This window comes from Marmota flaviventris, chromosome 20, assembly GCF_047511675.1.
Source record: "Marmota flaviventris isolate mMarFla1 chromosome 20, mMarFla1.hap1, whole genome shotgun sequence".
NCBI lineage: Eukaryota > Metazoa > Chordata > Mammalia > Rodentia > Sciuridae > Marmota > Marmota flaviventris.
Window position 1 is genome coordinate 16678993 of NC_092517.1, and position 16514 is coordinate 16695506.

General features: G+C 41.8%; 1 protein-coding gene across 4 annotated transcripts in view; it reads left to right on the forward strand.

Annotated features, from left to right (window-relative positions):
• The window catches only part of Pparg (peroxisome proliferator activated receptor gamma), a 171647-nt gene that overhangs the window by 53559 nt on the left and 101574 nt on the right, over positions 1–16514 (forward strand). Inside the window, exon 1 of one of the 4 annotated variants that reach the window (XM_071605923.1) lies at positions 10729–11025. The exons of 2 other annotated variants lie outside the window; for them this stretch is intronic. In XM_071605923.1, the coding sequence (XP_071462024.1) occupies positions 10899–11025 (127 nt within the window). In that variant the 5' untranslated portion in view covers positions 10729–10898. Of the gene's footprint in view, positions 1–10728; positions 11026–16514 lie in introns of those variants that run through there. One more of the 4 variants, XM_027931870.3, reaches the window with a different exon arrangement.

Below are 16514 nucleotides of genomic sequence, written 5' to 3' on the forward strand. Positions count from 1 at the left end.
CAACGGTGGAAAAGTGAATTTTATGTAGTTTGATCAAACGGTGAAGAAGCAGCTGCTTCCCTGGCTACCAGCAATGAAACTTAGGTCTGTGTTGTATGATGTGAACATTCAATGGATGCAGGAAACAGACGCCTAACCAAGAAAGTGTGGTATTGAAGACATCCTTTTTTTTTTTTTTAAATGAAAGAGATGAAGTTAGACCTTTTGTCTTCCTGAAGGAACTATGTTGGGCCAGTTAGGAAGAATGTCCCACCTCTGGACTTGAGTTCTTGTTTCCTTTAGATATGCTACTTTGGATTCTAAGGTATTTGGTTTCATTAGCGATTAGACTCTCTTCTTGGGAGGCCGAAGCAGGAGGACCATGAGTTTGAGGCCAGCCTCAGCAAGTTTTAATAAACTTGTCCTTTCCTGAATCCACACTTTGAATTTCCAAAAGGAAGTGTTCCTGATTCTATCACTCAGCTGGTATCTCTATCCAAGAGAGCTGCCTTCAGGAATTAAAGCTGTGTGATTTCCCTGAAATATGCAGTCCACCTGGCGGTGAAGAGTAGAGAGAATGAAAACCAGTGGCCAGTACTACAGTATATGGCGTGCATGTAGTTGACACCAAAACAGGACTTCAGTGGCAGTGATTATTATTTACCCTTCTCTCAGGTCAACTACTTATAGCAGAGTGATTTGTTTGTATCCTGTTCCTCTTTACTAAAAAGTAGGGAAAGGGTTTGAGAACCGAAGCTCAGCCTTCCTCTTTGTTCTAGTCCTAGTTATGTGATACTGAAATGCTTTGCTTGGTGCCTCATTGTTCATCATCTAATCACAAACTGGCCTCATTGGCTTCCAAGTATGTTTCTTTTCAAACTCAGAGTTTTTATGAAGTCTAAGCAAGGTTTTATATCTTAGGACACTGAGCACAGCACCTGACAGAGTAGTTGCTCAGTAAATATGGAATCCAAATCTTAAGAGCTACTTTGTATCTTTTTCAGTCTTCTTGTTTTCACCAGTGTGGTGAAAGATCTGTTCTACAGCTGGGCGTAGTGGCTCACACTTGTAATCCCTGTGATTCAGGAGGCTGAGGCATGAGGATCAGGAGTTGGAGGCCAGCCTTGACCATGTAGGGAGGCCCCATCTCAAAATAAATTTTAAAAAAAGGGACTCAGAGGTGGGGACTGGGGCAGTAGCTTATTCTTGTTAAAAATAAACAAATAGAGTAAAGGCATGCTGTCCGATCTACAACTATAAATAAATAAATAGTAAAAAAAAAAAAAAAAAACACCTCAGAGGTAAACGTGTTTGCCTAGCATGTGTGAGGCCCTGGGTTCAATCCCCAGCACCACACACATACACACACACACAAAAAAAAATTCTATAAATTTGAATGGAGAGTCCTAGATTGGGACAGACTTTATAGTGTTGTATCTAATGAAGATTAAAGAGACAAACTTTTAGGTAATTGACCTAATATACTATTAACTGTTTGATGAACCTTAATTGAAAAGTAGTTATAAAAATATATTCTATGTGGCTTATTATTTAATTGTCATCAAAATTCAGTTCATTATGCACTGATTTTAGGTTTTGTCCATACTCTGTGTATGTTTCTTTTTTCTGGAACATTTTTTATGTAGCTCCTTTTAACATAAGAGCAATAAGATTGTTGCTTGGTGACTGCTCTTTCTATTTTATTAACCAGACATCATGTATAAGATTTAAGGTTTTGATTATAAGAATTCGTAATTAGTGTAATTTGAGCACTTACTCTGTTCCAGGCACCAATTTACATAAATCATCTCTAATTCTCAAAGCTCCTCTATCAGATGAGAAAACAAGAGTCTTAGCAAGATAAAGCGGCCTCCTCAAAGTGAAAATATTTTGTTTGTTTCTCTCTTTTGGTACTGTTGATTAAACCCAGGTGTGCTTTACCATTGAGCTACATCCCTAGTTCTTTATTTTTATTTTCTTTAATTTTTAAAATTTTGAGATGGGAATCTTACTGAAGCTGCTGAGGTCCTTGCTAAATTGCTGAGGCTGGCCTCAAACTCATGATCCTCCTGCCTCAGCCTCCCAAGTTACTGGGATTATAGAAGTTCACCAGTGAGCCTATCCATGTAAATAGGGTTTTAAGTGGTAGATCTCCAATTCAAACCCAGGTCTGACTATATTAAACCAACTAAAGACAAATAAGGAAAGCTCTGGAGCCAAACATTATCACCAGGTTTTAACCCAGGGCCTTGTACATGCTCTATCGGTAAGTGCTCTACCACTGAGCTACAGGCCCAAACCTAGGTTCCATGTTGAAGTCCTCTTCCAATAATTGCTATTATTTTCTTTTCTGCTTTGAATGACCACCCAGCAATGTTCAGCTCAAAGGTACTTTTTTTTTGGTCAGAGAAATATTACCCTTTTCGCATGGTAATCTTGATTATTTTCATAAAAGCAAGGAACTATCATTAGGAAGGGAAAAAATCGCTGTTGGTATCGGGAGAACCCCAGAATACTGGGGTGACTCATGCAGAATGTATGAAATGAGGACATTAGTCAGCAAAACGAATTCCTGAGTCGCTGTTCCAATATCATCAAATTTTAATTACCACGACACTATTGAGTGCTTACTTTGTATCCAGACTCTGTGTTGAACTATGGCGTTTGCATGGGTCATTTGTCCACATTACCTGAATCACCTCGTGGCAGATTGAATGCTTCCATACTGATAGGCTTCTACCGTGATTGCTGCCATTAAGGATAATGGATCCGAACATTGATCTGAACAATTTGGAGCTTTGAACTGCGAATCAGGAAACCTGATTCGCAGTTCAAACTCTGCTACTAATTATCTTGGTAATGCCTTGGGCAAATCATTTCATTACTTTGGAACCCATTGACCACATATGAGAAATTAGAATATGATCGTATTAATCTCCCTGGTACTCTGTGTGAGTCGTGTGATGTCAGTAGCCTCATGTTTTCTTCAATGCAATCATGATATTGATAAATTACTTCTTCCTTTTTTTCCACCTTGGTACCATGTATCGAACCTAGGGGTGCTCTACCACTGAGCTACATCCCCAACCCTTTTAAAAAAAATAATAATATTTTTTTGTTGTTGTAGATGGACACAATACCTTTATTTTATTTATTTATTTTTAATGTGGTGCTGAGGATCGAACCCAGGGCCTCACCCGTGCTAGGCAAGCACTCTACCACTGAGCTACAGTAACCCCAGCCCCTCAACCCTTTTAATTTTGAGACAGGGTCTTGCTAAGTTGCTGAGGCTGGCCTGCAACTTGCAATCCTCCTGCCTCAGCCTCCCAAGTCACTGGGTGTACAGGCTTGTGCCACCACGCCTGGTTATAAATTGCTTCTTTTACGTAAAACAAAACCTGCCATTCCCTGTCTCCTAGTTTGCTGTGGCATCTGGGGATTCCTAGTATGGTTCACCCGTGAGAGGGTGTTACTTAAGAAATGTCCATGTAAATAATCTCCAAAATTTAATTGATAAAATCTGAAGTCTGACAGAAGATACGTGCCTTAGAGGGTTAGGATTTCCCACAACATGTGTACACGTCAGTCGATAATATGGCTCGTGGTATTTTATCATGCAAGAAACCCAATTACTGGAGAATTTCAGATGTTACTTGCAAAGACACGTTAACATAGCTCAGGCAGTACGTCTTTGGTTCAAAGGTGCAGTAATTTGAAAAGCGTTTAGTTGATCCCTAGAAAGTGGTTAGACGGGTTAGGCTCTTTTTCAGGTATTACAAAAGTTAACTTTTGAAGGAAAAAAGGAAAAGAAAGAAAGTTTTCAGTTGCTTTTTCTTTTCAAGGCTTTTCATTTACTATTGGACATTATTTTTCCACATGAAAGTGCCTTATATACTGTCCCTTTGTTATTGGGTATGATAAGGACATAGTCTCTCCACATCAGAATATGAATAAGGGTACAATATATAGCATTTCCATTAAGCTATAAATAAACCAACTTCTGACATTATTCAATATCTTAACATTAGAACCCAAAGAGAAGCCAGGCATAGTGGCACGTGCCTGGAATCCCAGCTACTTGGGAGGCTGAGGCAGGAAGATCACAAGTTGGAGGCCAGCTTCAACAGTTTAGTGAGACCCTGTCTCAAAATATAAAATGAAAAAAGGGCTGATGATATACTTTGGTGATAGAATGCCCCTGGGTTCAGTCCTCAGTACCACAAAACAACAGCAACAAAGAGACCTTAAAGATTTTGCTCTTTTGTAAAGAGGCCTTCTTACTCTAGAGATGAGAGAGTAGATCCAAGCAGCTGAGAATTTGTGGCGGAGACCAGATTAGAACTTACAAACTAGCCTTTCTGGTGCAATGTCAGTCAGTGTTCTTTTCCACTGCTTCAGTCTTAAACACTTTTAAAAATATTATATGTACATCTGCTGGAGTGTAGGCTTCAAGTTAGCATCATTTTATTGTTTTTATTTTAAATCAAAATAATATAGTTCTTAACAAAATTACAGTTTGCTTGGAGTTGTTTTTTTGTTTTTGTTTTTGTTTTTTTGTACTGGGGATTGAACCCAGGGGTGCTTTATTACTGAACTTCATCCTCAGCCCTTTTTATTTGTTTTGAGATAGAGCCTTGATAAATTGCTGAGGCTGGCCTCCAACTTGTGATCCTCCCACCTCAGCCTCCCGAGTTGCTGGGATGACAGGTATGCTCCACTGCGCCTGGCAAAATCACAATTTTTGACAAAAGAAGAATGGATTCTGCCTTTCAAAAAAAGAAATGAGGCAGATGTATTCAAATGTCTCCTCTGTCAATGGGACTGTATGGCTGGCTGTGATGGCTAGGGTAGAATTTGCATCTAGGATACAGGATTATTTGTTCTTCTCAAAGGCATGAGTCCCCTTGGCATAGTCCTCCCCTGCTGTCTCCTTCGTGACTGTGAAGAAACCCTGAGCTGATGCAACTGCCCCTTGGAGATAAGGTTCCAAGCCAACTGCACTTGTGCTAGGAGAAGGCAGCTGTCCTGGGTGAGGGTAGAAGGTGGCTTAGGGTGACATGCTGGTGGTTGCTTTGGGGCCTTACAGGGAAAATGAAGTCTTGTTGGAACAAGAGGAAAATTGATGCTGTTATCAGTTGATTAGGTCTCTTTTAAGCTCCTCCTTGAATGATGCATGTGACACAGATGTGGCAATGAGCTCTTCTTTCGCCACTCTTATGATCAACAAGACCAATAAACAAGTATTTTAGTGCCAACCAGGTACTGTGCTAGGCTCTGGGGATACCAAGAGGGGGGAGCTGTCGGGGTGCTCCGGGCTCTCAGGAGCTGACGTCAGTGTTAGCAGCCCTTATATATTTCAGTGAAGCCAATTTTTAAATGAAGTTATGGCAGAAGAAAAAAAAATCTATACCTACTATTCTATACCAATGTTGGCAGAGCCTGTTTGACCCAAAAGAAACCAATCAAAGCAAGTTTAGAAATCCAAGTTCAGTGTAGAGGATAAATTCCAAGTCAGAAAAGGCAAGGTTTTCGTTAACCTTTAAGACTAAGGTAATGTAAAATATATTCAATATTCTGAGCCGGGCTTGATGGTGCCACACACCTGTAACCCCAGCAACTGGGAAGGCTGAGGCAGGAGGATCGCAAGTTCAAGGCCAGCCTTGTCAACTTAGCAAGACCCTAAGCAACTTAGTGAGATCCTGTCTCAAAATGAAAAATAAAAAGGGCTGGGAATGTAACTCAGAGGTAAAGAGCCTCTGGGTTCAGTCCTTAGTATACCCCCCCCCAAAAAAAATTCTGCATTATAGGAAGATTCTTTATAAATCATTCTAACAGTGAGTAACACTAAAAATAACTTCATGGAGATAGAATACTGTGATTTTAACCTCAGGTGTTTAGGTCTTTTCTTTTTTTTGCTATTGAACCATTCACAATTTTTATGTCCCATTGTGTTTTCCCAAATGTGCTAAGATTTTGGAAGTTTTTTAGTTGAGTAACATTTAGATTCTTCTGACCAAGGGCTGGCTCCATAAAGTAACGTCACACACGTCACCTTCTCGGTACCAAACTGTCCTTTTTTTTTTTTTTTTCAAGTGTCACAAACGGGGAGAGCATTAAGTGGGCTTTCCCTCTCTTCCTTTTATAATCATCCCTCATTCTCCTTCTTCGCCGTGCTGAAGCTACAGTGTTACACCCACAGACATTCCCAGCCCAGTGTCTCCCCGGTCCCAGGAGAGAAGCCCTTCTCTTCCTCTCCACTGCACAAAGCCTCAGCAGGAGTCAAGTTCATTCTGTGTACAGCGCAGGAGAGAGGTGTTCTTTGACCGTCCCCCTCACTCTGTAAAGTGACCAAGGATGACCCTTGAAGGGGCCTCCCCTACAAGAGGTACACGCAGCAGCTCCTCTATCGAGATGCAAGGTGCTCATCCCCCATTGGGGGCACCCTAGGCAAGGTCTGAGGCACCAAGAGTTTATACTGTGGCGTAATGCACCCTCCGCTCTTTGGCCTATTTCAGTACCACATCCTTCTGATTTTGACATTCTGCAGAGTGGGACACTGGGGAATAATGTGAAGACCTGGAAGGACAGGGACATTCACGTGCACGTCAGAACCATTATGAATTTTCTTGTGATCACGTACCATCCGCTGAGAGTAATGACTTCATTTAAGCAAATATATTATTCTTTTAAATTTATTTTTTATCAAGATGCAAATATATTATTTCTGATGCCAGCGCAGGCCAGGTGACCTTCAAAGCTAACTAAATTAAAAGATACCTCCTCTAGGTCTCCTGGGGTAATTTTGGTCTGTGCAGTTGCAGGTGAACGATTGAGGAGGATCCTCGGCCTCTCGGTGTGTTTATCTGCAAGGCCTAGAATAACACCTGGCCCTTAGTAGGTGTTTGGTGAATATCTGACCAATGAGCAGGTGGATACCGGGCTGTAAACTGAAACTGTCTTCAGTATCTGGGAACAGAACAGGTGCATAAAAGAATAACAGTGCAATCTGCTCGATTCCATTTTCATCTGCTTTAACGTCCACGGGGGCAAGTTATTTCTAAAGTGACCTCGCACTTCTGTGTGGTAGGACAAAAGGTTATCAGTAACATAAAATAGGATCAAACAATCCATGCCGTACAGCTATGTCATGAGGACCTCGCCATGTCGGATGTGTTGCCTGGCTGGTAAGCGCTGTCAAGAGTGTAAACAGTGTATCTGGAGCCTGCTGAATGCCAGCCTCCACACTGATCAAGAGTGTCGATTTTGTGTGTCAGCAGTTTCCACACTCCATAAAATAACAACACCGTATTCCCAGCCCCTCGCTCAAGGCTTACCACCTATTGTCAATAAATGCTGAGCTCATAAATGAATGCAATACAACAAATAAGAGAGAATTTTTTTTTTTTTAATTTTTGCTTTCAAGTGAGTAACAGTCTGGCCCAGGGCAGGAAGGAATGCCAGTGTGTTAGCAGATCCGGGTGTGAGGGAATAATTAACTATTAGCAATGACTTCAATGGTTGAGTAACCGAAGCACAGAACTGCTAGAGACTTAGGAGGAAGGCCTGCCTCCCCAGGAGGTTGGCAAATTGATTGGCCTCTGAGAAGAAAAAGAGAGAAGAGAAATAACAGGAGGCAGAGAAATTCACTCCTTAAACAACGTTTGAAAAGACTGGATCGGGGTGTCGCCCAAATAGTCACAGAGACCACGATGCAACCTGAGAACCAGGCAATGCTCTTGGCCTGAGAAACGAAGATGCCCACAGAGAATTATGTGGCACAAGCAAGCTACATCTTCTTCCAGGGGTGTGGGAACAAGGGGAAGACAGGCACGGAGGGGTTGCTCACCATGACCATTGGCAGTGGAAGAGGAATAACATAGCCCCCCCCCCCGCTTTTGTTTATACTGGGGATTGAACCCAGGGGTGCTTAACCACTGAGCCACATCCTCAGCCTTTTTTAAATATTTTATTTATTTCCAAACATGGAGAGGGAAGGAGAAACTCTTATTGAGAATTCAAAGGGTCTCGCTGAGTTGCTCAGGCTGGCTTTGAACTCAAGATCCTCCTGCCTCAGCCTCCGAATCCCACTGGGAGTACAGGTGTGAGCAAACACAGGCACTCTTTAATGTCCCTTGAAAGAGTTAACAAATTTCCCCCTTAAATGACCTCTCACTCTATCCTTATTGTGCCTGATTTATTAAAACAGGCGATGTATACCCATGTCAGAGTAGAAGATGGCAAGGCCAATAGTAGACTGGCCTGGGCGTGGGAGTCCTGCAAACCTAGATTCTAGTTCCAGTGCCAAATGGGATATATCCCCATTTGGCTGTTTTAACTTGGAGAATGTACTTTTCTCATTTCTCATTTTATTAACATTCGCTCTCTAATGGGATCCTTCTGCCAATATTGTGATCCTCCATACCCAACACGATCTTCAGAATATTTTAATAAAACTCTTCCTTTTTTTTTTCTCTTTTTTTGGTGCTGGGGACTGAACTCACAGCCTCAAGCATGCTAACCACACGCTCTACCACTGAACTATACTCCTAGCCCTAATCACTTTTAAAAAGTTAAAGAGCCAGGCGTGGTGGTGCACACCCATAATCTCAGCAACTCGGGAGGCTGAGGAAGGAGGATCGAAAATTCGAGGCAAGCCTCAGCAACTTAGCAAAACCCTGTCTCCAAATTTTAAAAAAAGGACTAGGGATATACCTCAGTAGTAGAGCACCCTGGGTTCAATTCCTAGTATAAAAAAAAAAAAAAAGTTAAAGAGTCTGGAATATGAAGGCAGAAATGAGGTGACATTAGGGAATGAAGTGAGATATTGCCACTTCATAGGAAATAAGGCTGCCATTTGCTCTTTAGTCTCAAATACATCCTGGGACATTGAATGGTAGTATCTATAGGCAGAGTAGGACTTCAATTTTTGTTCTGTTCTATTAGAAAGAAGTGTATTCTTGGCCTTTGTAAATGATTTTTGGTCTGTCTCAAATTCCACCAAGAACCTTGGATTACATCACATCTGTAAGAAAGACGGCCTCGTGTCTGGATTAATTTGGCATATAAGTAAATTTCCAAACATGGGGAGGGAAGGAGAAACTCTTATGGAGGATTCAAAGTCAATGTAGATAAAACTAATCCTCCAGAGTGATAATTACCCCCATCATTTGGACTGTCAAGAAACTTGCTTTAACTTGAATTACATTAGTTCAGGGCTTTGGGGGCTTAAAATAATGATGTAATTGCCCAACTCTCTACTTCATTGTGTGCTCTTCAGACCCGATAAGCATTTTCCCATCGAGCTATTGCTCCATGATTGACAGGGAAACTTACACTAGTCCCCTTGAAGAATAAGTAGTTACTCAACATAGATTAACCAGATATATGGTTATTCCACTTGGGGAATATCAGGATGAGTGTAATTCAGAGAATTATTGCCATCAGATACACTGCCCTCTGTGGGGGCACCTTTTAACACCCACAGCTCACTGCAGTTCAACTAGGCCGTCTCTATGACAAGACCTGCTCCCACATTAGCAGTTTGGCACGGTGAATGTTTATCCTCGCCAAAAAGGGCAAAGGCCTTGAGCAAGAAGCCAGCTTTTTCCTGATTACAAAACTGACCACAGTTCCTCGCCAACTTAACAGGGCCAGTCTTTTTTTTTTCTTCTGGTAATGCATTATTCTTTTCAGAAGGAATCTAGTTTTTTCATTATGACATAGCATTTATCATTGAACCATCAACCGTTGAAACATGACTGAAGTGGCTATAGCTGGATAAACTTTAACTTTTTAAAAAAAGCAAACCCTAACATAGAAAATCAAAACCATATCAGGCCCTCCGTCTCTCGGCCGTTTATAGTTTTCATAGAATTTGGGTAGTAGTTGCTGTCACATTGGATTTTGTAAAACAGTCAACTAAATACCTTAGACATGTAACTTTGGGGTAGCATGCTGGTAGCAGAATTTAAAATATGAGCCGGGCATGGTGGCACACGTCTATAATCCTAGCAACTCAGGAGGCTGAGTTAGGAAGATGGCAAGTTCAAGGCCAGCCTCAGCAATTTAGTGAGGCCCTAGGCAATTTAGTGAGACCCTGTCTCTAAATTAAAAAAAAAAAAAAAAAAAAAGGATGTGGCTTGGTGGTTTAGGATCCTTGAGTTCAATCCCTATTACCAAAAAAAAAAAAAAAATTCCAAAAGCATATCTGAAGCTATTGTCATTTGGGGTAGAGGGGAGGAATACACCCTCACACACACACACTTGAGATCCAAAATATTCTTCAGATAATTGAGATTCAACCAAGGATGAACACCTAAAAGAAACTTTACCCAAATATGTTTGTCTGCTATTTCATAACCCAGAGATTTTGAAGTTTTCCACTAAGAAGCGATAGATGTGCGTTTTATTGCAATTTTTTTAGATATTTTTTATAGTTGTTGTTGGACACATGCCTTTGTTTTATTTATTTATTTTTACGTGGTGCTGAGGATCGAACCCAGCGCCTCGCACGTGCTAGGCGAGCGCTCTACCGCGGATCCCCAGCCCCAACCCATTTATTGAAATTTTAAAAAATCGATCAAATCCTGAAATGATCTCCGCTCTGATAATTCCAAGTGTTCCTGCCCCTCTCAAGACACAGAATGTGTGGGTCACTGGCGAGACAGTGTGGCAATGTTTTCCTTGTAATGTACCAAGTCTTGCCAAAGCAGCAAACATTATGACACAACATTCTGTCACAGCTGGCCCTCTCACAGGACGGTGCCAGCCGGTCCTTTCTGTGTTTATTCCGACCTCTCCCAAATATTCAGAAACTAACGTCTTGACTCATTGGTGGTATTCACATACTTCTACCATCACAAGCCTTTTCCCTTTAATGGATTGATCTCTTGCAAGAAACAGACAAAACGTCAGTGTGAATGACGGCTCATCCCCATTCCACACGGTTATGGGTGAAACTCTGGGAGATCCTCCTGTTGACCCAGAGGGCGATTCCTTCACTGGTTCACTGTCCGCAAGCACCTCACAAGGTAAAGGCGATTCCAGGTGCGGTGGCTGGGGATGCTTTGGACACTTGCTTTGGGCACTTGCGTAAGGACAAAATTGCGCAGATTGTCTGTTTTCCACTTTATCCTTATTCTGATCCTTTCATGTGTATTCTCCGATGTTTTAATGTGGAGTTTGCTACTGTAGGGTTCACTTATGAATGGATTCCAAGCCTCCACACAGACTCCTAGCCTAGTCTGCATTTTATATTTGTGTGGGGCTCTTATTTCCTGGATTTTAAGTATTAAAGGTGTATTTATACCCCAAAACAACCCTATTCATTTTTATTTCCTGAATTTACATGCGTTTCCTTCTTGGCTTATTAGAATACTGAAAGGGTCACTCTTTGCCCTTTTGATCTTGGACTTCAGATGCATCTAACAGCAGTTTTTGATCCCTCTCGGGGCATTTTTATCCCTCTCATCATTTCTCAGTTCGACTTTGAAATCTAGGTATCTGTGTGTACATTTTTATCTCCCCTAAAGATAAAGATTGCAAGCTCCCGGAGTGTAGGAACAAGTTCTATTCTGCTTTAGATTTCTTAGGATGCTTCCTAGCCTGGTGGCAAATGTATTGGAGGAAAAAAAAAAAAGATAGTGGGTACCTCAAAGAAGGTCTTCTCTTAAGCATCTCATTTTACACGTCAAGAAAATGAGGTCCCTAACAGGTTAAATGCATGCCAAGTCAATGATTAACTGTGACTTATATTCAGATTTGTCCAATTCAAACAGAAACGTAGTTTTTCAACCTTTCTTTCTTGGCTCTTGCTAAAGGTTAAGTTCTTCATTTGTCTAGCTCCTTCTACTGGAGTTTCTCAGGACAGTTTGTTCTGTTTTGCATTGTTTCGTGTTTATTTCTGTATTTCTATTTGTTCCTTCTTTCTCTTCTCATAGAGCGCATGTGAAAACAGACGGTACTAACTAGGGGGATTCATGTTTTACAGTATAAGTGCTGAAGCATTCAAATGAAAGTCACTTCATGATCGACATGGATGGCTTCTTAATCTTGTGATTTTTCTAGAAGCCTGAACATAGGGATCACAATTTTTTTTTAAAAAAATGGAACGTTTTAAGAATTGAGGGGGAAAAAGTCTCCTGAATAGTATTTTATTTTATTATGAGTTTGTGTGTGTGTGTGTGTGTGTGTGTGTGTGTGTGTGTGTGGTATTGGAGCCAGAACTCGGGGCCCCTCATGCTCTACCAGTGACTGTGCCTCCTTCTCACTCACTCATTTGATTCATTTCTGTCATCTGAGGCTCTTAAATAGGATTTTAGTTCCATGACATTCTATTAAAAAGCCTTCTTCTATTTTTCTGTAAGCCATAAAAATTATTGCTGTCTTCCTTTAGTTATTCATTTTAGCCTGCCTCAGGGCAGAATGTCCTGGATGTGTTGTGAAGTAACAGTTCTGAGTCAAAATTTGATAGTTTTGTCTCTTTGGGAAGAATATGTTTAGAATGCAGTGCAATAAATATTTTAGCTTAACCGGGGGCGCAAGTCCTGTTTGTGGCAAGGGGTGATTATGTGATTCCAGCTAGTTTTCATTCTGTGCTAATCTCTGTTTTTAATGCCCTGAGCATAATATTCTTTGAGTCTCAAATCCCTCCAAAAGAATAATCCAGTTGTGGCCCATGGGGTTGGGGTGTGGCTCAGTGGTAGAGCACTTGCCTGGTATGTGTGAGGCACTGGGTTGGATCCTCAGCACCACATATAAATAAACAAACAAATAAATAAATAAATTCTAAAAAACAATTTTAAAAAGTTAAAAAAAAAATCCAGCACTTTTCTTCTTAATCAACATGGTGCAGAATTATTTGTCGGGCACTGTGGAGTGCACCAGAGGTCCCAGCTACTCAGAAGGGTGAGGTGGAAGGATCCCTTGAGCCCAAGAGTTTGGGAACAGCCTGAGAAACACAGCAAAGACACCCTCCACTTCCCTTCAAAACAAAACAAAATAGAATTATTAGCAGGATAAAACATTTTACATCAGCCATTTAATTCTTGTCTTACGTGGCTTCTGACTACCACTTATTCAGAAGTATTTTTTCTGTTAAAATTTCGAGATCCTACATTTGTTACTTCTGTTGCGTTTTCTGAACGATCACCAAATATCCTGCTCCTGCCAAAACAAGCAGATAAACTTGAAAATAAATCGGGTATAGGATCATCGGTTATCTGAGGTCACCGTGCATGAAGCTTGTGGATTTGGCTTCGGTGGAGTTAGGAGCTCCTTCTTCCTCGCCATGGAGCAAAAGGAATTGTGGGTTGCGGGGCGCTGGGAACTGCTACTGAAGGAGAAGTGTCACTTTTACTGTGAATGACCCAGAGGTCCAGTTATATTGGTCCTATCCACAAGAATTAAGATCTCCACGATGCTCAGAGGGGACTGCCACAACTTTTCCAAGGCCCCCTTCTTCCTGCGGCCCCTTTAGGTTACTCCCCTTTCTTTGTTCACCAAGAGCTCTGCGTGCAACCCCAAGTAACCCCACGCTGGCTCCGAAACCATTTCCACCAGAAGAAATTGCCAAGATCCAAGGGAAGCTTCCACAAGCTCAGGCTCACTGTGCCTCCCACTTCCAGTGCCAGACCTGGTCCTGTGTGAATTCTATCATTTTAAGCTGTTGCACCAGAGCATCGAGAGATGATGACACACTTGTCCTTTGGAGGGAATTGAGCAATGCAAATATGCCTCAGAGACATGATAAATGCTGCAATCGTCAATCCTTCGAAACGAGTCTCTCTCCCGAGATAGGAGCGAGTGATTGATTGCACGCCGTTTTTATTGAAGGATACTTAAACTGTGTCTGCATGACTCCAGGCGACTCAGAAACATCTAGACAGTGGACCCAAATGTGCCTCTTTTCAGAAGTTCAGAGGGACCCATGCTGTACTTGGAAATGTAAGGACCAATCCCATTTGGGACACTGACAAGCTGCTTGAATGTGACCAAGTCCTTTGTCCTCTCTGGCCCCTCTGTGTCCACATGTTTTAACAGAAACGACAGGATTATCATGAGGACTGAGCGATAGAATATTTGCAAAAGCAGATCTCACGTCCTATATGGAGTTTCATTGTAGTCGCATTAATCGCTCTGGAGAATCAAATAAATTTAAAGCCTTTCACAGAATATGGAAAAACAGAGCTGTCCTCATCAAACCAAAATGAGTCGGCGTGCCAAGGCAAACGCTCCACCACTGAGCTACCCTCCCAGCCCTGATTTGTTTTAAGATGGAGAAATGGCCTCCCCCACTGCCATTAACATTTGTCTCTGAAGAAATTGACTTGCCAAAGGTTGAAATCATTCTAGGGGCTTAAGTGAGAGCAACGATTGCATGTTTTCTTCTCAGACACGTGGGAAAACTGTCTTGAGTTTTAATCGTCTCTATACAGTGAAGAGGCAGTCCAGGAAAGATTTAAGCTCTGAATTTCATAATCTCCCCTGAAATGACCCGTCAGAGGACTGGGATTGCAGCTCAGTGGTAGAGGACTCGCCCAGCGTCCACAAGGCTCAGGGTTCCGTCTCCAAAACCACAAAAGAAAAAAAAAAATCAAGGTTTTTAAAAAAATCATTTTACTCTTGCCCATATTAACTTTTTTTTTCTTAGTGTGCCTGTAATTTTATCATCTATTTATTGATTTAAATTCAAGTTCTTTCTTGAACTTCAGGACTCAGTAGATTTCTAGACTAAGAATCTCCTCCCTGTTTTTTTTTTAAAAAACTGTCATTTCTCTAATACTTTCTCCCAAAATTATGAATTGTAGTATAAGAAACAGTTGAAAGAAATGGCAGTTACGTCAGACGAATACAAGATAACACAGGATTATTTTTTAGACCTTATCACACAACCTGGCCTTGGAAAGTCCTGGGCAATAGTCATCCATTTAAAGTGTTAATTGCGCTGTAAAACATGAGTCTTTAAATGAAAATGATTTTTATAGCTCTAATAGAGATGGTGTGACAGATGCTGTTTTTGTGAGCATTCTCAATTTCATCTTCAACCCGGAGAAATCACCCCAGGGGAAATTCACACCTCACCCTGGTTCTTCCTTAGGCACATATTCCTTGGATCTGACAAAATATGAACAAAGTGAATTTCTTCACTGTCTTAGAGCAGCAGAACTGTCCCAAAGCTGCTCCTGTAGCTTCCTGTGGACACACTTCAAATGCACGCTGGTGTTGTCCAGTCAGTGCCCCATATCCATCTCCTCGGGTTGGTGAAAATGTATGTGATAATGAATTGGACTCATTTGAATAGAACTAAGTTTCTATAAACTTCAACAACGTTACATTTTTTTCTGTTTCTCTCCTTTTTATTTTTCTTCTGCAAATGCTGTTTTGCACCTGTCACTAATTTAGAGACACCGAAATTACACCTGTAACTGTTGGTAGTGGCAAGCCAGCACTTATAACCTCAGATTTATGATCACATGGCTATTGGAGCACACGGCGTTTTAGACCCATGAAATTTTTATTGGAGCAAGAGATTGCCAACACGAGATTGAGGTTCCCACAAGTGGTGAATGGCACCTGGTGGTTAACATGATGAAGGAGATTTGAAACAGTCAGCTGTCAATTATCCACGTGTGAATTAGCCCTCCTCCCCTCCACCTTCCAAATGAGACACACTCTGCTGTCCAATCCAGATGAGCAGATAAGCAGTGCTATAAAACCTCTTTATCAGTCTTCTAATATTTATTGAGCACCTACTATTTACCAGGCCTCATAGTAAACATTGTGACGTCTAGACACTTTCGCCTGGTTTTTGTGGCTCTCTCCTTCATAACTTGACCCCCACCTTCTATATTTTATTTTATTTCCCACCAAACCCCGGGGACTGGCCTGCCCTGCTCTGTTCGGGCTAATCTCTTTGTCCCCAGAACAAGCCATTCTTATCCTTGCCTCTAAGCACACTGCGTCCTAAAATGCCTCTCCTGATTCCTCCATCTTTTCAAATCCTCCCTGTCATTCAAGGTCAGGTTTAAGTAAACCTCTACCCCCCCACCACCACACACACACACACACACACACACACACACACACACACACACACGCCTGCTCTGAATGCATTGTTATTCGTTGTTCTCATCTCCTCTGAACTGATAATGTGACTATTCTGTCTCTTCTACCTCCTTGGCGGCCACCAGCCTGATCCAAGCCACCGCCTCTTGCCTGGACGCCAGTCCCCTGACAGGTTTTTCTATGTCTGCCCTTGTCTCCCAACACCTGTCGTCCAGAGGGTTCATGTTAAAGAGTCAGATCTGTCACTCCACTCAAAACCCTGCAGTGGCTCCCCATTTTATACATAAGAAATCTGCCCTGTCCCCTGTCCCTCCCTAGACAACCTCTCTGATCCCCCTCTCCTCTTCTGTCCCCCCCACCCCCAGCTCCTCTTTATTCTGCTGCAGCTGCATCAGCCTCTTAGCTAGTCCTCCATCATCCCAAGGTGAACCTGCCTCGATGCCTCTACTCCAGTCCTTGTTCCTGTCCGC